Genomic DNA, 25,313 nt, shown 5'->3' with positions numbered 1-25,313 from the left:
CAACATGGCGGCCGATTCCAGCAATCGGCCAAAATTATCTTCACCACATGTTCTGCTTGTGTTCAACATCGATCTACTGAGCAGCGGCCACGTCGGCGGATGAAAGTCAGCACGAATCCTCGCGGAGCCGACGTGCAAGTACAGTGCCTTGGCTAACCGCAAAGCCGATATCTGCAGTCACCTGGCAGATTCGGCTCGGGGGGCATATAGTCAGATGAACATGTGCAGATAAACATGCGTAAACATGTGTGCAGTGAAACATTGGGGCCGATAGGGAAAAATCGGCCAGTAAAAAAAAATTTTTTACATGACATACAGCCGACGCAAGGGCATCGACTTTAGAGCTGAGAAACGAAGCCGATGCGCAGCCATCGACTCTAGTGCAATGGTACGAGGTTTACCGGATCTCCACCAAGTCCAGTTCAGCTGTGGGGCCCTCTGCTTCTTCACGGGAGTAAAACAATGAGAAGGGGTGTGTCGGCTTTCTAAGGAAGAAAGGTGATCGGCTTTGGCGCATCCTCTTTGACATTCTCGCCTCGAGTAAGGCTCGGGGGGCAGCAGGCCTGGTAGATGCTCTGTTCAGGAGCCGATTGGGGTACCATCGGCTGATCTTTCGTCACAACCTTCTTCACAGATGATGAGTGCTGAAGAAGACCATTAGGTTTGGTTGGAAGAATTCAAAGGCTTCCCTGAAGATTCTACATTATCCACCAGATTTCAAAATCATCAGTTGAAGAATGGAAGGGTGAATTTTAAAGGACCGATGCGTTGCTATCGGCTCATTACGCATTGGCAAAGGGGACAAATCGGCAAGGTCAGTATGAGAGGGAATCGGCTAAATTAAGCTCAAAGGAAATCGGCAAAATCAAATTGGGAAAAGTTCTTCATTGATAGGCGAGATTTCTTACATAAAGAGCTGATTGCTCTCAAAAGGAAGTACTAGGGGATACATTGCCCCATCTACTGCTACTGGCCTTATACTAGAGGTCCTATCTACGGGCCGTCACTGCCCTCATCGTCGCCATCGTCGCCGCTGTCGGCGCTGCTCCCGGCGGGCTCGTCGTCGCTCCAATGGCCGCCGACCGGGCCCTCATTGTCCTCGTCCTCTTCGTCAGCGTCATCGTCGCTGTCAAAGTCGCTGAGGTTTCCCGGCCAGGGGCAGAACCGCTTGGCCGACGGCTCGTCGGAGGAGGTGTCATCCTCCTCCTCCTCCTCTTCCTCCTCGGAAGAGGTGAAGTCGCAGGAGAAGCGATCGTCGTCGCTCTCCTCCTCCGTTTCCCCGTCGGCGAGGAAGCAGAGGTCGCTTTCCCCGTCGGTCAGGGACTTGTCATCCTCCGACCAGATGGAGAAGTCATGGCTAGACTCCTCCCCGGCCTCAATGGCGCGGCGGGTGTTGGCTGCGTGGACCTCCGCCGGGTTTGGCTCCGGCGTCGGCTCGCGGGAGGAAGAGGACTGGGTGGAAAGATCCGATGAGGCAGAGGAGGAAGAAGACATGGTGGCACAGGAGGGCTTTTGGAGTGCTAATGCGAAGAAGATGCGGAAATAAACTGTGCGGAGCGGTTAAATTTAAGGGGATTTTGTGGTAATTCAATGCCAGTGCAGTTTCGGAGGAAGTGGTGCCTAAAAGAAAAAAAAAACTGCCAGGTCACGCGGAGAAGTTGAGAAGGCAAGGCATCATGATGACAGATACTGCAACGGTTCTGCCACGACATGACCCGACGAAGGAAAAGCAGAGTGATTTTGGAATTACCAATTCCAAAACCAGGGGGGCATGTGTTATCACCAGAATTTGACCGAGTCAGAGGTGGGCCGCGATCAAGATGGACTTGAAGAATATACATGGAAGAATTACGAGAACCGGCCTGTTATGCAAAGTTGGGCTAGTTTGCCCTTGTATCTGTAATATAGTGGATCGCATCTTAGATTAGAAGTTAGAGTTCGTCTCGTGCACGGTGGGGATTATTCCCACGTTAGAAAGTCCCCTGGACTATAAATATGTACCTAGGGTTTATGGAATAAACAACAACCAACGTTCAACCAACAAATCAATCTCGGCGCATCGCCAACTCCTTCGTCTCGAGGGTTTCTACCGGTAAGCAACATGCTGCCTAGATCGCATCTTGCGATCTAGGCAGCACAAGCTTCATGTTGTTCATGCGTTGCTCGTACTGAAGCCTTTTTGATGGCGAGCAACGTAGTTATCATAGATGTGTTAGGGTTAGCATTGTTCTTCGTTTAAACATGCTGTCGTAGTGCAACCCTAGCATATCTAGCCGCCCTTACACCTATCTTAGGTGTAGGGGCGGCACCCCGCCTGGTCATTATTTAGTAGATCTGATCCGTTACGGTTGCTCCTTGTTCATCAAGGATTAGTTTAATATCTGTAATAGTTAGGCCTTACAAAGGGTTGGAGGATCCAGCGGCACGTAGGGTGGCGTTCGCTAGTCCTAGACAGGATGTTCCGGGGATCAACCTCGTGTTGGTTTTTAGGCCCTATCTAGGATCGGCTTACGATCACCGTGCGTGGCCGCGAGGCCCAATCGTGAGTAGGATGATCCGATTATGCGGTGAAAACCCTAAATCGTCGTAGATCTCATTAGCTTTATCTTGATCAAGCAGGACCACCATATATTTGTGCACCTCGTACGAATCATGGGTGGATCGGCTCCTTGAGCCGATTCACAGGATAACCTGAGAGCCGATCGAGGCTCGTATTTAATGTTTACGTGTATGCCATGCAGGAAACTAAGCGAGGCATCTCCATCACCTTCCTGACCAGGTATAGGTCAGGTGGCACGCCCTTGCATCAGCATCGGACGTGTGACCAGAAGGCTTTGCGGGCCGTCGCTCGGAGGGACCTCGGCCAGCCGCAGCCCTAGGTTGTTCCCGGCTCTACGGTGTTGCCCGTCGCTGCCCGCCGGTGGGTTTTGGCAGCAACAATCTTGGGTCCAAACCAATACTCATCATTGAAGCTCACATATCAACATATGATATAACGAGAATGATATCTTTAATGTTGGCATTATGGGGGGAGGGATAGCTCAATAATTTAAACCGCACTCCCCCTATTTCCATGCCCACATCTAAACCAAATAAAGTTTTGAGACAAAGGTTTGTTTGCAAGATGGTCAAGCTATACTCCTTGAATCAATGATATTTAGCTCATTCCTCAAATAAGAGAACCTTGCTTCATCAAGAGGCTTCGTGAATATATCGGCAAGTTGATCTTTGGTAGGAACATAGATAAGCTCAATATCACCACGGGCAACATGATCCCTAATGAAATGATTCCGGATCTCAATATGCTTCGTTCTTGAATGTTGCACCGGATTATAGGCAATCTTGATGGCACTTTCATTGTCACATAATAGAGGCACTTTGTCACAAATGACACCGTATTCCTTTAAAGTTTGCCTCATCCATAACAATTGAGTGCATCCACTTGCGGCGGCAACATATTCGGCTTCGGCGGTGGAGAGAGATATACAATTTTGCTTTTTAGAAGACCAACACACCAAGGACCTACCAAGGAATTGGCAAGCCCCGGAAGTTGATTTCCTATCATCCTTGTCACCCGCCCAATCCGCATCGGTATATCCATTGAGAATAAAACTTGAGCCTTTGGGGTACCAAATACCATATCTTGGGGTATCAACCAAATATCGAAAGATTCTTTTGAGAGCCATCATGTGGATCTCCTTAGGAGAAGCTTGATACCTTGCACACACACCAACACTCAACACTATGTCCGGTCTAGATGCACAAAGGTAAAGCAAGGATCCAATCATGGAGCGATATACCTTTTGATCCACCTCTTTACCATTGGGATCTAGTGCAAGATGACATTTGGTAACCATAGGAGTGGCCACACCCTTCATCTCGGTCATCTTGAACCTCTTGAGCATGTCTTGGAGATATTTTGCTTGATTGATGAAGGTTCCTTCCCTCAATTGCTTGATCTCAAAACCAAGGAAGAACTTCATCTCTCCCATCATAGACATCTCAAACCTATCGGTCATAAGCTTTGAGAATTCATCATTGAAAGCTTTGTTAGTATAGCCAAAGATAATATCATCAACATATAATTTACAAACGAAAAGCTCCCCATTGACCCTCTTAGTAAAAAGAGTGGGATCGATTAGCCCAACATCAAACCCACGGTCTACCAACAATTCCTTAAGGTGCTCGTACCAAGCTCTAGGAGCTTGTTTGAGACCATAAAGTGCTTTATCAAGCTTGTAGACATGGTTAGGAAAGTTGAGATCCTCGAACCCCGGGGGTTGCTTAACATAAACCTCTTCATGCAAAGGACCATTAAGAAATGCACTTTTCACATCCATTTGTTGTAACTTAAAGTTATGATACGATGCATAAGCAAGAAGGATACGGATGGACTCAAGGCGAGCCACGGGAGCATAGGTTTCTCCAAAGTCAATTCCCTCAACTTGAGAGAACCCTTGAGCCACCAATCTTGCCTTGTTCCTCACAACATTTCCAAACTCATCTTGCTTGTTCTTGAAAATCCATTTAGTGCCTATAACATTGCGGCACCCCTTTGGCTTCTCTACTAAGGTCCACACTTTGTTGCGCTCGAAGTTGTTGAGTTCTTCATGCATAGCTTCCAACCAATCCGAATCTTCAAGGGCTTCAAATACTTTCTTGGGTTCCACTAAGGAGATATAAGCATGATGATTGCTAAAGTTAGCCAATTGCCTTCTTGTGGAAACCTTTGCCCTTACATCACCAAGAACCTTGTCATGAGTGTGTCCACGAAGTTCAAGGTTCCTATCTCTTCTTGCTAGACGACGGGCCTCGATCTCCTCCTTGGTTCTTCTTGGCCTTGGAGGTGTCACTTGATCAACTTGATCATTTGGGTCCCCATCTTGACCTTCAACTTGAGCTTCCTCAGTTTCTTGAGGTTGCTCAACCTCATGTGCTTGATCTTGAACAATATTCGGAGAAGGGCAAGAGTTAATTGGATCCTCATTGGAGCCATCATGAATGCTTGGTTGATCTTGTCCTTGATCTTGTCCTTGATCTTGCACACAAGAGGGAGGGTCTTGTTCTTGTTCTTGGGTTGGTGCATCATTTGCTTCACTAGGTAGGGTTTGTTGATGTTGAGAAGATGAGGGCTCCACCGTGGTAGAGCATAGTTCTTCCCGAGACGCCACACCGTGTCCCTCAATGGGGCGGAAAAATCCCACACCCATTCTTACTATGGCATCTGAGGTATTTCATCACCTGCACAAACATCAACTTGCCCCACTTGGGAGCCATCATTTTCTTCGAACTTCACACTACAAGATTCAATGATAATCTTGGAAGATATATCAAAGATTCTATAAGTGTGAGATTCGGCACCGTAACCAACAAATATACCCTCCAAAGCTTTAGGAGCAAATTTAGATAAACGAACTCCTTTGATTTTGTAGAAACACTTACACCCGAACACCTTGAAGTATGAGATATTAGGCTTGTTCCCGGTTAGTATTTCATATGGAGTCTTGTTCAAGCCCTTGCGGAGATAGAGCCGGTTAGAAGAGTGACAAGCGGTGGAGATGGCTTCGGCCCAAAAGTTATAGCGGGATTTATACTCCGCCATCATAGATCTTGCCATATCCATAAGAGTCCGGTTCTTCCTCTCCGCAACACCATTTTGTTGAGGGGTGTAAGCAGCGGAATATTGATGACGAATCCCCTCAGCACTAAGAAAATCATTGAGTGTATAGTTCTTGAACTCGGAGCCGTTGTCACTTCTTATTGCCATAATGAGGAGGTTGTGTTGGCGTTGCACCTCGGTGGCAAAGTCAATGAATATTTGTTGAGTCTCATCTTTCGTCTTGAGAAAGTAGACCCAAGTGTATCTTGAGTAGTCATCAACAATCACCAAGCAATGTTTCTTCGCACCAAGACTTGCATGAGTGACAGGACCAAAGAGATCCACATGAAGGAGCTCCAAGATCCTCTTGGAAGAGATGATAGTCTTGCTTGGATGCGGAGAGTCATGCATTTTGCCTTCAACACAAGCCCTACAAACACGATCTTTGGCAAAAGACACATTTTCCATTAGTCCCACAATATGGTTCCCCTTGTGAAGACTTTGCAAAGTTCTCATGTTGACATGGGCCAAGCGGCGATGCCACAACCAACCCACATCCGCCTTTCCGAATAGGCACATCGCACTTGACGTGGTTTTCCCCGAAAAGTCCACCACATACAAGTTGTGTTCGCGATACCCAACGAAAGCGACTTTTAGAGTCTTGCTCCACAAGAGGACCACAATATCATTATTAATAAAGACGGCGAAACCCATCTTGCCAAGGGCGGAAATGGAAAGTAAATTGTAACCAAGGGTTTTGACAAGCATGACATCCACAAGAGTAATGTTGTGTGCAACTACAACCTTGCCAAAACCCAATACCTCGGATGTAGAATTATCGCCAAAGGAGACGGTGATATTGTTTATGTTAGGCCTCAACTCCTTGACGAGGTTCTTGCCGCCGGTCATATGACTTGTACATACACTATCAAGTACCCATTTTGAACCTCCGGCGGCATAGTCCTACATGAGATCAATTCTTGGATTTAGGTACCCATTTCTCAATGGGTCCTCTTTTGTTAGCAACAAGGGTCTTTGGGACCCAAATAGACCAAGCAACATAACCATCATATGGGCCAACATATTTAGCATAAACATCACCATAATAATCTTTAAATAAAACATGGTGAGGGTTAGCAATTCCCGCATCATCATCATTTATGGTTTTGCCCTTGGAGGCTTCACCATTAGTGATGGCTTTCTTCTTCTCTTGTGCGGGCTTGGCCTTTTGCTTGTTTGCCTTCTTTGCCTTGGCATTATAACCAAGGCCCTCCTTCCCATTGTTTGATATTTGCTTACTCAAAAGATCATCCAAAGAAAGTTTACTTTGGGGAGAGGAGGCCTTAGCAAGTTCATCCTTCAACCTATCATTTTCCTCAATAATATTTGCATGATCACATGAAGGAGTAGAGGTGCTAGGTATGTCATATGAAGCGAGCCTAATTTGAAGTTGCTCATAAAACTTGGAGAGGAGAGAGTATTCACTCTTCAAGGCTTTGTGTGCCTTGTCTAGATCATCTAGATCTCTCACAAGTTTCTCATGATCAACACCAAATTTGGCCTTTTCCTTTGAAAGCACTTTAGTCTTAGCTCTAGCAAGATCTCTAGCTTTAGTGAGCTTGTTAATTTTATCTTGAGGATCTCCAAGATTTTCTAACCTCTCTTCAAGAGAAGCTATGGTTTCTTGACTTTCCTCAAGGGCATTTCTAAGAGCATGTAGTTCAAGAGCGTCTTCTCTCTCTATTTGGCATTTTTTCTCAAGAGTACCATTTAGTTGAGCCATACGAACCATGAGATTTGAAACATGCTTTTTAGTATTACCTTGTAGGTTAAGAATGAAATCATCAAACTCTAGCATTTCTTGTTTCACTTTTATACTAGCAAGATCAACCCCTAGATCACTTGAAATGATAGGCATAGAGGGGTTAGGAGATGATACCTCGGAGGATTTAGCCATGAGGCAACTTTCTTCCTCCACATGAATGACCTCATTGGGGGATTCACTTGGTGATGAAGAGTTAGTGGAGAGGGAGGCAAGAGCGACCAATCCATTAGAGGTTGCATCTTCTTCATCATCAACATCATCATCTCCGGAGGTATATTCTTCTTGAGTTGATAGCACAATAAATGTGTCCAAGGAGGACCTTGCCATGAAGCAATGTGCATTCTTGATATGAGGATTCTCATTAGGGGATTCAAAGAGAGATGAAGAGGGAATGTTGGTGGTGACAATGGCGGCCACTTCCTTTGAGCTTTCTTCATCTTCATCATCACTAGAGCTTTCAACTTCACCGGAAGAATATTCTTCTCTAGTCACTAGCACAATTTTTGAGGGCCTCTTGCCCTTCTTGGTCTTGTTGTTGTAGAATTTCTTCTTGGGGGCTTTTGAATATTTGCCCTTTGAATCTTTGCTCTTGTCCTTGGGAATGAGCCTTCCACCATGAGTTTCCCTATTCTCATAGGGGCACTCGGCAATGAAATGGCGCTTGTCATCACAATTGTAGCAAGATCTTGTCCTTGGGCCCGAACTTGTGAACCCCCTTGAGTTGTTTCTCTTGATGTTGTCTTCCTTGGCCTTGGATGGGTCAACCCAAAAGGAGTTAGCATGGAATGCCATGTGGTCATGGTAGTGGTGTTCCAAGTCTTCCGGATAGGACATACTCCAAGATGCCCTATAAGATTCTTGAGGAATCACTTCTTCAACGGAGTTGACCGCCAAGGCAAGGTTGGAACCTTTTGTCATCCCAAGAGCTCGATTGCGAGAATCATGAGAGTTTTGCTCAAGCACCTTGAGAGCTTGCATCTCGTGCACGACTTGTTGAGAAGTGAGAGAGGAATAGCATTCTCTCCCGACAAGAGTCTTGACATCAATGGGTACAAACGGCATCATGCATTCAATGTACTTCTCCTTCATCCAAGAGTCATTGATGTGGGTGGCACCATAAGCCGGAAGGCATCGGCAACGGTGAGAAGTCTTCCATACCTGACTTCATGATCTTCATCCGGTAGCCTCATGAAACCTTCGGCTTTATTCTTAAGAGCATTATACTTGTTCCTTCTCGTGCTCTCACTTCCAATGCAACTAGCGGCCAAACCATCCCAAGCTTCCTTGGCGGTGGTGTAGTTCCGAACACGAGACAAGTCCTTTGTCCCCACACTAGTTTGAATCATGTGCAAGGCGGTATTGTTGAGTTGACTATCAACCGCTTCTCTTCTAGTCAACTTGTCGGGGTTGTAGGGCTTGAAGCCTTCCACGATGATTCTCCAAAGTTCATTGGAGGCACTGCAAACATGAGAGCGAAACTCAAATTGCCAAGTATCGAAATTATCAACGGAAAACTTAGGTGGGTCGCCCCGAATGTTCATATGGGGATGGGGAACCGGTATATCGGGAGATAGAAAAGGTGGAGCTACTCGATTGTAGCTCTCACCTCCACTAGTTCCCGTAGGAGATGCAATGGGAGATTTGAAAGTGTTTAAGTTATCACCTTCCACGGGTTTGGTAGAGGAGGGTAATGCCAAAGCATCGCCCTCTTCTAACGCACCCGTGTCCTTTACCTCTACGTTGGGAGCCTTGGGGGGGACCGGAGTCAAAAGCTCGGCAATCATCTTTTTCATGCTTTCCATTTGGGCTTCCATGGAGGACTTCAACGAATTGAAGTCTTCCATGGAGACCGTCTTGGCGGCCCCTTCCGAAGACTCCTCGTTCGGCATACTCTTAGGCGGTTAAGCCCGAAATAAGAGCCGAGGCTCTGATACCAATTGAAAGGATCGTATGCCGCACCTAGAGGGGGGGAGGGGTGAATAGGTGCTAACCAATTTTTAGTTCTTTTTCAATTTAGGCTTGACACAAAGGTAAATTCTCTAGATATGCAACTAAGTGAATTTACCTATATGACAAGATAAGCAACTAAGCAAGATATAGCTACACAATATAAGAGATAGAATAGGATAGAGGTAACCGAGAGTGGAGCACGCGATGACACAGAGATGATTCCCGTAGTTCCCTTCCTTTGCAAGAAGGTACGCCTACGTTTGGAGGAGTGTGGTTGCTACGAAAGCCAAACCAACAGCCACGAAGGCTTCACTCAGATCTCCTGTGAGCAATGCCACGAAGGCCTAGCCCACTTCCACTAAGGGATTTCCTCGAGGCGGAAACCGGGCCTTTACAAGGTTCTTGGGGCACACATCCACAACTGAATTGGAGGCTCCCAAATCTGTAACAATACAACAATCAACAGCAACACATCAACACAAATCAACTAGGGAACCAAATAGGAACACTAGCATGAGATCCCTCAAACAAAAGAGGGGGAAATGAAAAACGCTTCGGTGAGGATGTAGATCGGTGTCTTCTCTTTCGAATCTCCAAAGATCAAGAGCTTTGGTTGGGGGAGGAAGGAGATCTTGCAAATCTTGTGTTCTTGAGGTGGCTCTAATGGAGGTGAAGCTTGGCAGATTTCTTGTGCAATGATTGAGCAAGGAGCAAGGTAGAAGAAGGGGGGGTATAAATACCCCTCTCCAAAATCCAGCCGTTGAGCCTTCCGGGGGGGCCGGATAATCCGGTCTAAGTAAGGGCCGGATAATCCGCCCCCCCCGGAAAATCCGGCCTCAGGGACAAAACCAGGGAAATATCCGACCAAATGTCCGGCCCCTGTCCAGAGCTGCTTTTCTTCTGGTCCTTAGCCGATTTCGAGGGGGGCGGATATTTTGGAAATATCCGGCCTGGATAATCCGGCCCTGGGACAAATCCTGGCAAATATCCGGGCAAATGTCCGGCCCCTATCCAGAAGCATACTGAGCCGCACTTCCTCAAGTCCTTAGCCAAAAAATTGGGGGCAGGATATTTTGGAAATATCCGGCCCGGATTATCCGGCCTGATGATCTTTTTGCTGCTTCTTTTTGACAGAACTGACCACATCCAACACACATACAAATGTATCTATATAACCCCTATACCACTTACACAAACATTAGTGTATCACATACATTGACATCAAACACACAAAACATAATATGAGAGATGTTCTTTCACAGTCGCCGCCTTCACTTTGGTCCTTTTCAGACCCGAACTCTTCGGTCTCGCACGGGCCGCCTTCGGCTTCACCGCCGACCCATCACCGGTGACCGCCGCGACACCGGCTTGCGGGACCAGATGCGTTCCCGCGCGCCGCCTCTTCACCCCAGTCGTCGACGACACCGTTGAAGCAACATCCGCGGGGGTCACAGGGGCGGGAGCGGTCGCCGGGGTTGTTGGTGGAGTGGCGGAAGCGCCGGCGACCACGGGAGAGGGTGGTGGCGCCTGCGCGGTAGCAACGGCAGCCGGCGGGGTAGCAACAGCGGCCGGCGGGGTCGATTCGAGACTCATCGGGGACAAATCGGAGGGTGGCGGCGCAGAGGAAGGTGAGGGCGCACAGATCGGCGGGGGCGACGGTGGTTGGGAGGAGCTGAAAGATCTCTCGCGCGCAAAGTAGGGATTGTGTTTGGGCTGCGTTCGGTTCGCTCCGTCGGCCCCTACAAATACAGGCCGACGGAGCGAACCAAACACAACCCAAAAAAATATTTTCGGTTTTGGCCCGTTTAGAGCATCTCTAACTGAACTTTTCCGGCGGATTTACGGGTTCGGGCCGAAACGCGCACAGATCACCGCCCGAATACATGGGCCGGCCCGAATCGAAAGTTCGGGGGCCCGAGAAACTCACCGCACGACCCCTATTAAAAGGGTTCGCGGAGGGGAGTTCGGTTCGCAAACTCTACTCCCCTCCGCCGCTCGTCTCCCGCCGCCGCCTGCGTCCGCTCCGACGAGCGATTCCGGACGCTCCGGCGCCGCGCCGCCGCTTCGGCCAGCTCCCCTCCGTCCGGAATGACGCGTGAAAGACACGTGGGTAGGGGAGGTGGCCGATCCGGCGCTGGAAGGTCAACTCGGCGTCCACCGGGTGCACGGGCATCGTCGGAGCTCGCCAGACGTAGGCGCTCCAACGGCGCGTGGAAGAGGGCCGGCCGAAAGTGGCCGGAGATGATGACGTACCTCTAAGCGCGCTCGGAGGAGGCGCCGGAAGGAGAAGCTGAGGTGCCCCCGCTGCCGCCGCGTGCAGCCCTCCTCTGCCGGCGCTGCCCCCGCACGACGACGCCGACGACGCCGCCGGGACGCCTCTAGCATGCGGGAGCATCTCCGAGGCGGCGGTCGTCGAAGTGGCGGCGGCCGTCGAAGTGGCGGCGGTCGTCGTCGCCTAGGAAGACCGGCGAGCAAAAACCCTCCGCCGGCTACATTAGCGCCCCGGTGACAGTATAGTCACTCCGGGGACTAATTCTAGTTTAATTTAGGTCCCTAGTTCGTAATGTAGTGCAATATGCATGTATTTTGCCTAGTATTGTACAAATTATGAACGAATTTAGCTTCATCCGATGAAATCGAGTGCGATTGCAAAATTTGGTTTCCCGTGACGTTTGATTTCATCGAGTTCGGTTCATGTTTTCGGTTTCTGTTCTGCGCCATCGCTAAATCCGCAACCAAATTGCTTTTTGGAAAACTGGACTCGCTTTTTTCGGTTCCGATAAATAAGGGCTCTGTTAGAGCTGCTCTTACGATCACTGATCGGCGTTGTTTTTCGGCCGAACCAGTGAAATGGCGGTTATTTTTTGGTTTTGGGCTGGCTGCTCTTAAACTGTTAGACATGCCCAGGAACCCGAAAACTGGACTCTCCTCCCGCCCCTTTCTCCGCGCCATCTACTGTAGAAAGCTTGATAATTCCCCACCTCCGCTCCGCTATGGCGGCCCAACTGCCAAGCGCAGCCGCCTCCGTAAAAGAGGCCGCCGCGTGCGCGGACGCGCTGGACGTCGACGACTCCGACCTCTACCACAACCTCCCTTCCTCCTCCGTCCCGCTCCGCCCCTCCACCACCTCTCACCACCGCCCTCCCCACCGGCGCATCCCCGGGCCCGCCTCCGCCGTCCAGGACGCGATGCGCCTCCGCTCCCCCTTATCTTCCGTCCCCGCGGTTCGCGCAGACGGCCAGGCCGCGGACACCGACTTCCACCTCGACTCGTGGCTCCGGGCGCTACAGGACCTCGGTGAGGAGCAGCTAACTTTTGCCACCAAAAGTTTTGCATTTCTTGCGTTTTTATCCTTGTTGTGATTGGTGTGTGTGTGTGCTGTGGTTTTGGGACGCAGGGGATGCCCGCGGGTGGCAGCAGCCAGGTATCGGGAAGATCCGAGTCGACCGGGCGTTAGATCGAGCGTGTCGGGTGCGTGCAGTCTCCTCTCTTCTTAATTTTCGGTTAAAGATTATCATTCTGTTAGTATGTTTTTCTCCATGTGCCTTGTTGAGGACATATGTGTGGTGGATTGATTCCTTTGGGGCTTCTTGGTTGTGATCAGGTGGTCGGGATGGTGACAATGTGCACACCAAATGGATTCGGCGATCTCATGCTGAATATGAAGGTGACCATGAATATTACAAGCCTGGTGTTATTTATGTTTGTTTGTTTGTTAGTTTGTTTCTTAGAATCCTGTAGCATCCATGGTGGGTTTTGCCGATTAACATGTGAAATGTGAGTTTTGCTTGCGTTGAGTTCATACTGTAAAAGTTCCACTCCATGTTTAGGGTTGATTTTTCTTATAACTGAAGAATTTATTTCATTTATATAGATTAGGAGAAACAGTTTTTTTTTTTCTCTTTGTAATCTGGAGAAGCTAATGTCTGCGTGCCAAATAGATTAGATTTCAATATTTCATCATGTCTTTATAGTTGCAACTTTGATCTGCATTAGGTTCAAACAACTATGTTTTATGTTTTCATAATTTATTTGCAGATTTTATATCTTATATGTGTATATATTGTTTTTTTTAAATCTTGGTAGCAATTGGTAATGAGTTATTCTTAATAGGACCCATCTGGCGCTATTGATGCATCAGTTCACAAGAAAGTTCTCTCAAATGAAAACATTTCCAAGGGTTTATCAGTTGGGTCTGTCATTATTCTCAAAGAGGTGAGGATATATGACTTGTGAAAGAAAGTGTTACTTCTGCTGTTAAAGTACTCTATTGTTATGACAATAAATTGGTCTAACTGCTGAAGACATCGTTGATTTCAGGTTGCTGTCCTTCGCCCATCTAACACAGTGTGCTATCTGAATGTTACCCAGAAAAATATTGAAAAGGTATTGTTCATACACTTTATGTTAGTTCACTTCTATATGTGAGCTGCAACCATGTGATATGGTCTGATATCAGCATTTTTTTTTGCCAATGTGAGCTGCAGCCAGCAAATTCTCATGGAGTCAACTTATGTTGCTCACTTGCTATTAATGTCTGCATTTTTTATGTGCATACTCATGCATTCCCCATTTAATTCTCGTTATCAGTGTGGTATGATTCCTATCCCAACTTGCTTGGGAAAAAAACTTTGATGTTGTTGTTGTTGTACCAATGTTGCATTATCCATAAATATAGTTTTTTTATTACTGTTTCTTCTGGAAAATGGGATCTCTTTGCTTGTTTTAAATAACCTACCACTCTTTAGCCTTCGTGAATGATTTGGTCTGTAGGTGTTCATATATTTTTCTATTAACAACTTTAATGGGTTTTAATTAGAGCAAACTAATTATGCCTATAACTAAAAGGATGGAATGTGTCTTAACCGTTGTATTGACAAGGTTCTTGTTGGGACATGAAGATACAATGATGTTCACATTTCCAGGTACTGAAAAGGGACAGTGTCACCCCATGTAAGCAAGTAGTTCCATCAAGTAATTCTGAAAGGCAAAGCCAACAGCCTGGTAAGTAATTTCTAAATCTTTCTCTTTCCTCATCCCTCCAACAAAGATTGATAGTAAAGTACCATGCTTTCGATAGCGAAGTAACAATGAGGTTTGCAGGCCAAGGAGATAGCATGGAAAGGGAAGCTGGAGCTGAAACATCTGATGGAATGACATCGATCCTCAGTAAGATCTTGAGGACCAAGGAGAGTCCGATGGCCAAGTTACTTTCTGATAATGGTGTTAACAGTAGTATTTTGAGAAGGAACAAAGATACTCATGGTGTACAAAATCACCATGAGAAACTGTTCGACCAAATGGATTTAAGCTCTCAAATACAGAATTCACCAGGCTCCAGTTCCAGTCAGCGGCTGCAGAAGATTATTCACAGCATGAATCCAGCTAATTGCCAGGTTAAACAAGGAGGAAGTGCACCCAAATGTGGAACAAGCAGTGAAGCTCAAAGGTCAACTGACGACGTAATGAGGAAACTCATAGGTGTTGATACAATGAAGCCCGTTAGCAAGGATATAACTGTTGCTGAGGGATCTCGTCATAATCGTGGAACACCTGATGCAAGCATGGATGCCGATGCTAGGTGTAGGTCAGAAAAGCCTCAGGAGATTGGACTTCAAAAGATGGTAGAAGGCCACTCCCTTGGGCATGTATCAAACAGCAACAGGGATGAGCGCCAGCAGCAAAACCCAAGTGCAAATAGAAGATGTTCACAATCTATTTTAGGTGAAAGCTCAGTCATGGCTCCTAGCACAGGTTCTACCCAAGCTTCTTGTACTGGAAACCTGAGGCGACTCTCTGATGATGAATGGATGCACCCTAGTCGGAAAAAACAAAAGAGTGATGCAATAGTTTCTGATGGCAATGGTGCAAGAATGAATGACAACATTAACACTTCAAGCATGGACAATAGTCTGAACATAGGCCTGGATGATATAACAGAAGGTTTCCATGGCAATCACAGTTCGATCAGGAAATTCGAGCATCAGCAAAAGGACCTCCATGCTGCAAGTGCGGGTACTCTCCAGCCAACTCAAGAAAATTGCTCTATATCTGCCACCAGTGGAACATCGCTCTCCAATCATAAGATGGTTTCAGTTGCTCCTGTAGCAGAATGGACCGATGAGCAGCTTTCTGAACTTTTTGCTGACTACTGACATCGGGGGTGCATATTTCATCTAGTGGTTGGCTAGATTTGTAATCATCTCAAGGGTGTGACAAAGCTACGCAGAACTCACACAGTTTTACGCACTTGCAATGTTTTTCTAAAGTATAAGCTTGGTTACTTACCCGCCTGATGAAACCACTCCTTTTTTTAGCAGATGATGAAACCAGTCCTGGTAGGCACAGCCATTTGATATTGGACCGGATGGCATCTGTGTTGTTGAACATGGGTGATAAGTTGACTTTTTTTTTATCACGAGGGTCTCCTATGTCAACTGTTTGGGCCCATCCACTGCCCTGGCCCATGAATTCCGAGCATGGGTGATAAGTTGGACTAAGTCCCTAGATTCCCCTACCCACCATTCCCTCTCCTTCTGACCGACCTTCCCATGCTTCCTCTTTCCAAGAATGAGCCACGACCACCCTGCCACTATAAGTGCCGTCCGAGTGGAATATGGTGCCTCCCTCGCTGGCTCTTGGCCTGATCCAACCAAATCCCGTCCCTTCAGGCCGCCATGGATGGCGCCTTCCCGAGCGCACCGGCCCAGGGAATGGCGCAGGCTATGTGGTTGATTACCCTCAGTGGGGCGGCGCCTACGGTAGCCGACCATCCTCTCCTGCCATGGTGCAGCTTGAACTTCGGTTCCGGAGGCCCAGATGTGTTGCTAATAAGCCTAGTCTAGCAAATCGAACAAATCAACAATAACACGCTAAATTTTTTTAGACACCACCTTATTTAGCTGAATTCAGAGGTGCCTATTGACTCAATCTGGGGAGTTTTACAAGCCAAGAACTCCATCAGGTTTAGACCCAAGAGGGGAAATATGAGATTACAAGCTCCGAGCTGAGCTAAATATGGGAGAAAACACGACAAATAACATGACAATTGAGGGAACAGACATGTGTAAAGTGAACATTGTCGGCGTTCAAATTAGACCGTTGGCGCTAAGTGCGGAGTAATGCCAGTCGTTGAATGGAAGAACAACAGGTCTTTTCCTGTATCTTCAATTAAGCCTGCATCTTCAATTAAGCCGGAGAGTGAATCCTTACAATTCCCTGTTCTTCAGCTTGACTAGTCCCAAGGCGTGAAGGTAGGGAATACTTTCTAGACGAACTTTTGGTAGGTTTAGCCACTTGATCAGCCACTATACCACCTGAACATTGATATTGCCCTGTTTCCTGGGAATGAGTTTGCATTGAAGAACAACTTCTGGTCCAAATTTGATATGGCCATGCTCATCGACCAGAGGCAATGTCGTGGCTGGTACAGCTAGTGAGCCATGGGTGTTTCTTAAGTTGCCTGGTGTGGAATGTGTGATGTAACTCGGAGCCTTCAGGGAGCAGTAATTTATATTTAGTTCGTACCACTTTGGCTAGGACATGAAATGGCCATTAGAACTTGCTATGAAGCTTGATGCATTGATGAATGCTTAGTGAAGAGTGACGGCATGGATAAATCTTTAAATAAACCATATCCCCAATTTCCAATTCTCTGTCACTTCTATTCTTGTTAGCAAAGTGAACCATGAGAGATTCATGAGCTTGCTGTGTGTTTGCTTTCATGATTTGGTTTGCCTTGCCTGTTCCGGAACATTTCTGTAGCAGTGTCAATAGTTTCATCAACCAAGAAATTTCTGCAACTTGTGGAGGTGAAAATCCATACAAGGCTCGGAAATGTGTCATTCTGAGGGAAGTATAAAAGCTTGTGTTATACCACCATTCTGCCATTGCCAACTAGAAGCATCATTTCTTGGGCTGGGCAAAAGCCATGCATCTCAGGTATGTCGCCAAGCATTGGTTTACCCTTTGTGTCTATCTGTGGGTGGTAGCTACTAGCTAGTGCCCACGTGCAGTTTAATTCCTAGGGATTTGAATAGATCTTGCCATAGTGCTAGTAAAAATTATGTCCGTGTCCATAACAGTGACAATTACTATAGGTAGACTATGCAATTTAAATATACTGGAGATGGATGCCTTGGCCACTCTGTGGACTATCATTGGGTGCTTTAGTGGTATGAAATGTGCATATTAATCTATTTCAGTAGAGCGTATGATGTCGATGGCCCAAGGTAGAGCACTCAATGGGCTAGGGTGGCCTCCATTTCGCTTTACCAACCCCAGAGAAACTCCGAATACATGCCATCATCCTTATTATATACTGACTGAATGGGTGATATGATCCAAAGTCGAGAGGGAAACAACCCAGATTGTACGCTAAGGTCTCTAAGCAATCACTTAGTGGAAAAGGAAGTGATTGAGCGATGACAAGCAGGAGGTGGGTTTGGAAGCAGTCATCCTTTGAAGAAAGCGTAATAGCTCATTGGTCTAGCTCCATGGCACCAAAAATATCTCACGGCTCAGGTGATTCACCGAAGCGACGAGGACAAAAAGCAACTTTTTCAAGTGTCAATAGCAGGACGTTCTGTTAATCGAGTAAGGATTTTGGTGATAAGACCTAGAGATATCAGAAGTGAGAATGCTGACATGAGTAATAAGAAATCATGTGGACAACACGATCGCCTGCCAGTGGAAGGCTTTCTGCGTTCAGTCAATCTACGCAGAGTGAATCGGTCCCTAAGGAACCTCGAAAGGGCTGCCGTCCGATGGGTACACGAAAGTGACGAAAATGCTTTAACTACTGAGCCATGCCTGAATCGTCGGAGCGAATTGGATGATCGGGCGAGGGGGTGCTGAATTTGTCCATTGTACTAGTATAAGATCTTTGTTGCCGGAGAAAGGCAGCCCTTCCACAAAATGCATACTGATGCGAGTCCAAGCCATGTCAGGTACTGCGAGTGGCTGCAGTAACCCAAGATAGTTCACGTGCTCAGGTTTTTTTTTTCTTTCACAAACATGGCATTCTTTGACAAATTTTGCCACTTCTTTCCTCATATTGGGCCATAAACACTACAACACGTGACACGGGCCACAACGGCATTAAACGCCGAGCCCTGCCCGTACTCGTCTCGTTAGCAAAAAAAATGCAGGGATAACTGCACCGGACAACTACAAACCCGGAGATTTTTATCGCTCGACACATCGCAATATGCCGAGCTAGTGCAAGTACGGGAGATAGAGTTAACGCCGTGGTACAAAATGTGGGATGGTACACGATAGGTGTCGGACATAACTCGTGACGACGGCGACTAAATTTCGCCTCAAAAGGTATATGTCGGCGCATGCTTTTTTTTGGGAATCAATTTGATTATCCAACACCATTTAGATAATATAGATCAAATATAATAAATTATAGAATTATAACACACGTATAAAATTTCAGCTGAAACAACATAGACATCATCATATATTATACATAGAGTAGTTCTCAGCCCAACAAGTTCACAGTTCATGTCCTACCTATATAGCTAGCTACATCCTTAATGTTAATAACTTCGAACTAGGTTCATATAGTATGCACCGTCACGATCAGAGAGTCCTGTTTGAATCCAAACCGGAAGGCGAAAACATCACCGCGAGAACGAGCACGAGCATGCTTAGAGCATCTCCAGTCGCGTCCCCCAAAGCAATTTGGTCGCGCCGGACCAAAACACGGTTCCAGCCGCGTCCCCCAAAGCCCAATTTTGTCCGGCGCGCCCTGATACGGTGTCCGGCGCCCCGAGCCCGTCCCCATCCCACAGGGGACGCACCGGGGACGTCGGACACACCGAAAAGCGAGGCGGGGAGTGGCGGGGCCGACCCGTCAGCGGCACAATAAATTTTAACCTAACCGTCGCCTACCTCGCGACGAAAGTAATTGGCGCGCAGCGACAGTGCAGTTCCCGCAGCGACGGTGCAGTTCCCGCAGAGGCGCAGCGACGCGTCTCGTCGCGCCTAGCTCTGCGTGCCGGCGTTAATGAGCGCCACCGCTCTCCCGCCTCCCTTCGGCCTATAAAAAGGGCCGCCTCTCATCGTCCCTCTCACACACAAACCCTAGCGCCTCTCTCCCCAACCCTAGCCGCCACCATCTCAACAAGAGTCGACGCCATGTCTGGTAGAGGCGGAGGCCGAGCTCGCGGCCGTGGTCGTGGTCGTGGCCGCGGCAGAGCTGCACGCTCACCGTCGCCTGCCACGCCGTCATCTTCATCGTCGGAGATGGACGTGGAGCCGGGAGTGTTGTTCGAGTTCGTCCTCGTACTCAAGGGCGACCCACACGGCATCCAGAGGCTGCCGGACTCCTTCGCCGAGTACGTCGCCGGCGACGACCGCCCGCACACGATGCATCTGCGGGAGGCTTCATGTGGCTACTACCGGTGGATTGTCGACGTGATCTACGACGCGCGCGACAAGATGTACCTTAACATCGGCTGGGAGAAGTTCGCGCGCCACCACAGCCTTGAAGCCGGCTTCATCCTCCTGTTCTCCTACTTCAGCGACAGGGACATGAGCATCAAGGTCTTCGACAAGACGCGCTGCCGCCGGGACTACCACGGCGACAACACCGACGAGGAGGGCGACTGATGATGAAGAGTGTTGTTTCTTCGCAGCGAATACGTGCACGGAAGTTTCTGGATGTTCGTCTCATCGGTAGAACCAACAAGGGCACCATCCTCCCGCTGGATTTTCTAGTTTGGGTGACTGGGTGTGCCCTCAAGTGTTCTTTCTTAGCAGCGAACACAGAAAACCTTCGATGCACGGCCTAGTGAGGTTTAGTTTTTTTGCAAAATTTTATATTTGTGTCCATCATGGTTCAAACTATGTATTAGTTTGTGAAAAAGCATGTTCCAAACTATGTCTTTGTGTAAACCACGTTTCCAATTATGTATTAGTTTGTGGAAATTGAAATAAAAATACCAAAAAAAAGTATTTTTAATGTTTGGGGGCGGCGTTTGGGGGACGCGGCTGGGGAGCGATGTCCCCCAAACGCGGCACGAACGAAACACGTCCCCAAACGCTTAATTCAGCGCGATTTGGGAGACGCTTTGGAGGACACGACTAGAGATACTCTTAGCCCTCGGTCTCGCGACAGCCCTTGGGGACCATGTCAACGCAGTCGCAATGCATGGACTGGTCATCGTGTTCCCCGAACCGGGCGAAGTCGTTGATATCCTATAGTAATCCTAGAACGTGTAATGCAACTTGCATGCCCCTATGTTTTGTGGCAATGATTGGTTGCTCCTCTGTAACTTTAGGCATGAATCTGAATTTTGTCTTCCACTATTTATAGAATATGACTTGTAACCATGGATATGCTTGCATGCAAAGCCACAGATTCTAAATTTATAAGATCTCTTATTTCTTCAGGTATGCATTTTGCCTGACTTGTTGTAATTTTTTGTGCCATTTGAACATTTCATACAGATTGAAAAATTTAGTTACTATAAGATTTGTTTTTGACCACTGAATCATTTTGGGGTAGGTTTCAGAATGCAGACACGAGGCCAGTGATAATTTCGGATTAAATGACCAAGTTTCTGATAAACCATATATTCAATTTCCTTTGTGGCAAGTTGAAGAAGGGCTTCAACTCGCGAATTTACTCTTTGTTTTTCGGCGCAGCATCCAGAAACGAGCCTATGAGCAACATAAGGGAAAAACAATGTAGCACAAGGAGGGATACAGGAAAATATCAAGGAAACAACAAGATAAAAATAACATACCAGCCATATCCTGACTTGCATCAGTCAATAAGTCAAGCATATAGCTCTCGCGTTGAGCAGATCGCGTGCGTTAGCAGTCGAAGATTCCTTCAATTCAAGAGCTTCCTGCGCCTGACGAAGGGCGGCCTTTTCGAGATCCGAGGATTTGCGAGATTGATCCAGATCTGTCATAGTTTGTTTCTTCATCGCCTGCAACTGTTGCCGTAGATCGGTCATCTCTTGGTGAATCGAGTTAGGACACAATGAAACATCCAAGGAAATGTCACCAGGCACTCTCGCAGAATGAGAAGTAGCGGGAGAAGCGTTGGAAGGTCCAGCTCCAGTATAGTTGTCAGAAATCAACTGGAAGACAATTTGTCCTGGTGTTTCGAGGTCTCAAAAAAAGGGCGTGGAAACAGATAGAAACTCTTGAATGGAAATGGAAAAGAAATGTAGCCCCAGTTCCTTCGGAAATGGTAAGATCTTTGGCGCTCGACCTGCTTGGCCTCCTTGTCGCTCAAAGCATCCTCGGCGGCTTGAAACCTTTGGCGAAAATCTTTGACATCGGCAGCATCCTTTTCAGCCCTCTTGCGAGCTTCCTCGCTGGCTTTGAGCTTAGTCTCCAGGTCATTGGTGCGCTCCTCGGCACGATGCAGCGCCTTTGGAAGGAAAAGGTAAGACAGGATGCATAAACAAGATAGGAATATGCAAAATGCAAGGAACATCAAAGCTTTACCTCTCATCGTCGCGACCTCATCGCGGAACCCGATAAATTGAGAGCTCAAGTTGACCAACTCCTTCATCAAGGGCTACAAAAAAGACGACAAGAAAGAAATATAGCGCCAGGAAGTACAGAGTCTTTCGAGTTAAACAAAAAAGGTGGCAGACGGGCAAGGGAAACTTACATCCTCAAGGAGAGGACCCGACATATTCTCAGTGGCAAGCTCCTGTGTGCTAGCAACCCCGGTTTTAGCTTTCTTCGGCCTCGGTGCTAGGGGGCTGGGCACTGGAGTCGGTGCTTTTGGATCATGTTGCGGGGGAGGAGAAGCTTTTGAAGAAACACGACGTTCCTCGGAAAGGACCAACGTGTTAGAGGTGCTTGTAGGAGCTGGCCCATGAGCTTCGGGCTCTTCTTCTCTCTCGTCAGCTCTGTCAGTATAGCGGCAAAATAAATACAAGGGAACCAAAAGGAAAAAAGATAGACAAAAATAGCAAAGAGCAACTCACGAGGTAACGGCGCCAGTTTCGCCGTAGGGGTCGAAGACTTCCTGATCTTCGGGAGAAGATTCTTCGGTGGCGGGTTCGGAGAGTTTGGACGCACCGGAATCTTTGTCATCGTCTCTCTTCCTCTTGCGCTTGTCCGGAGAAGCGGCAGGAGGAGGAGAAACAGAGTGAGCAGAGTGAGCAGAGTTAGAATGTTGATCTGACTCTGAGTCTCTGTCAGAGGAACTGAACTGCGGGTTCACTCTCAGGAACGGATGATTCTGGCAAGTCGTCGGCGCCAACGGTTCGCTCATCCACTTCCCCACCTTCAGGTAGTGGGGGAAGATAAGAACGAGATCGATGGTTCTGTAGTAAAAAAACACGAGAAGAAAAGAAAATTAAAACACAAAGGAAACAACAGCAACAGTCAAAAAAATAGAAGATACAACTCGAAAGAAAGAACTTACTTCGGGAAGGGCGTGGCTACCACTGAACGGCTCCACGCGGCAGGACGAAGGGACTTCATGGTTCTTACTCAATGAGGTAAAGCGACGGACAGGCTTCTCCAAATCTTTCAGAGGAAGATCATCGGAAACTCTGTCAACATCTTCAGCTCCCGAGTACATCCAGAGAGGTCTTTTGCGAGCTTGCAGGGGCTGCACTCGAATCCGAAAAAAGTGTGCAATAATTTGCACACCTGACAGTTTTGCCCCGTCAGTATTTTGAAGCTCTCAGATGCGAGTAATAAGGGCGTCAGTGGCCGCCTTTTTCTTCGGATGTGGCCTCTGCGTCCCAGGACTTGCGCCTCTGAATTTCTTCGGCAACGTCAAATGGCGCAAGACCAAATTCCTGGGCATCCGAAGATTCGTCCTTGATGTAAAGCCACCTTCTGCGCCAGCCTTGGACGGAGTCGGCGACTTCACATCAAAGTATTTGACTTTGGGACGGACACAAATGCAGACACCACCTACGTTGTAGATGACGTTTTTCGAGTTGTTGCAGCGGAGGTAGAAGATGCGTTTCCAGAGGCCCGAGTGAGGGTGGATGCCCAGGAAACATTCACAGAGTGTGATAAAAATGGAGATGTGGAGGAGAGAGTTTGGGGTCAGCTAGTGCAGCTGGATCCCGTAGATAAAGAGAAGGCCACGAAGAAACTCGTGAACAGGAACAGAAAGGCTGCGAATGAGAAAATCGACAAAGGTTACTCGGAAACCGATAGGAGAATGAGGAGAACTCTCGTCTCCGGGCATCTTCATGGCCTCCTTGTTGAGCAGACCCATCTTCTTCAGCATCTTGTGGTCCTGCGCGGAGAGCTTCGACCTCTTCCAACCGGAGATCTTGGCCTTCTCCACGAGTTCTTCGGTACCTGGGGCACGGTTCTTGCACTGCTTGGAGCGTGGAGCCATGGCGGAAAGATTGGTGGAGAAACAAGGAAGAAGAAGCAGAGTGCGTGCGCGAGGAGCTCGAGGAGGAAGAAGAGCAGAGAGAGAGAGAGAGAGAGAGAGAGGATTTGTGTAGCGCAGCGAAGGGGATAAATGAGGACAAGGGTCCAATTTATAGGAAGAAGATGATGCGTTTGACCGTCGGATGAGGAAAGAAGAGTTCCGAACCCTACGCGTGTCCAAAGGGTATAATGGTCTTACCGCTTCAATTTTACTGGATGGAAGTTACTACGCGTGTGCCGGGAATTCCGGAGGACGTGTGCGCCCCACTTGCGTGACGTGTCGAAGGTGCAGAGTTTTGGACCCACGGAACAGTGGATTGCCAGGAGTCGTGGCTTCCCAAGGTGGCCATACGTGGCTATCGTCAGCAACGACGTCATTGTTAAGAAAGCTTCGAGTGGTGGAACAAAATATAGCGGCAAGAAAACTTTGAGATCTAAAGAAGTGCACGGTTAAAAATAAAATTCGAGAGGCTATGTTCAGATGCAAGCACCTGTTCATATGCTCGGGGGCTACTCTTATCAGAAGTATTTTCTATACTTCTGATAAGATGACGAGGCGAAAGAAAAAATACAGAGTTGATCAAAGTAGCAAAGTTGAGCCTACAACCAAGTGCAAACACTCGGCTGTAGCCTCGGGGGCTACTCCCATCGGGAGCGCTGGTCGCGCACCCGATGAAATATGAGGAAGAAGAAAGAAGGGAATAACAAGACAATATAGAGTTGCAGACGAAGAATTTTCATCGTACGTCTTTGAGTTACACATAACTCGTCATGTACTCCCATCGGGAGATTAAGATATTATTTCACGAGACAACTCGAATAAATTCACAATTGCAGCAACCGACAAAGGCACTCGACAATATATTCTCAGAGCGCATCCGTCGTGGTAAAAACTCTAAATGCCGTAACTCGAAAGAGATTACAAAGGTAAGTCCCCAGGATATGTCATGTGTGGCGTGGTATCGCATCCGAATGCGTTCTCCCACTTTATCCGTATCAGCAGATGAGAAGAAAAATCCTAACGGATGCGTTAGGTACTCGATAAAACACAACTGGGATTCGGTTCACGATAAGACCTTAAGCGGCGCGTGTCGAATTACGCCAATATCCCGAGCTCGAGTCCAGAGACTTGAGCTTGAAGTAGGTTTATGCGCGTTTGCCACAAGAGCAGTTAACTGGTACCTGGTCCGTCAGATGAACCAGCCTCATTTACCATTATCCCTGTACAAAAGACTTTGAGCAAAATATTCGTTATGAATCGAAGGTCTTATAAATATGTGACACAGTTTTACGATAGAGATTTTACTCGACTCTGCGATTCAAGCAAAATCTCGGGGGCTACTAACATAGGCATGCCCGAATAGGCCTGCCGAATAAAGTACCCGGGTTATATGATGAAGACGTGAGGCCCACGACCCGAAGCTTTGAAGGCCTAGAAGCCCAGAGAATTTCAATAAGAAATATAGAGTTGTATTAGGAATCATGTAACAATACGGGAAAGGCCCGACAAGCCCTCTCGGAGTTTGTAACTTGTACGACACGAAATACCTCGGC

The 25,313-nt window shown here is 47.6% G+C and overlaps 1 protein-coding gene across 1 annotated transcript; it reads left to right on the top strand.

The window, feature by feature from the left end:
- Positions 1-12,305: 12,305 nt before the first annotated feature.
- LOC127299789 (uncharacterized) lies at positions 12,306-15,667 on the top strand. Its single transcript, XM_051329837.2, has 7 exons — positions 12,306-12,671; positions 12,772-12,845; positions 12,979-13,041; positions 13,488-13,589; positions 13,695-13,760; positions 14,300-14,378; positions 14,478-15,667. The coding sequence occupies exons 1-7, from the start codon at positions 12,368-12,370 to the stop codon at positions 15,527-15,529; spliced, it is 1,740 nt and encodes a 579-aa protein (XP_051185797.1). The 5' UTR covers positions 12,306-12,367; the 3' UTR covers positions 15,530-15,667.
- Positions 15,668-25,313: the final 9,646 nt, after the last annotated feature.

This window comes from Lolium perenne, chromosome 5 (genome assembly GCF_019359855.2).
Source record: "Lolium perenne isolate Kyuss_39 chromosome 5, Kyuss_2.0, whole genome shotgun sequence".
NCBI classification, from domain to species: domain Eukaryota; kingdom Viridiplantae; phylum Streptophyta; class Magnoliopsida; order Poales; family Poaceae; genus Lolium; species Lolium perenne.
The sequence above is the reverse complement of the archived record's forward strand: the minus strand, read 5'-3'. Positions and strand labels throughout refer to the sequence as shown.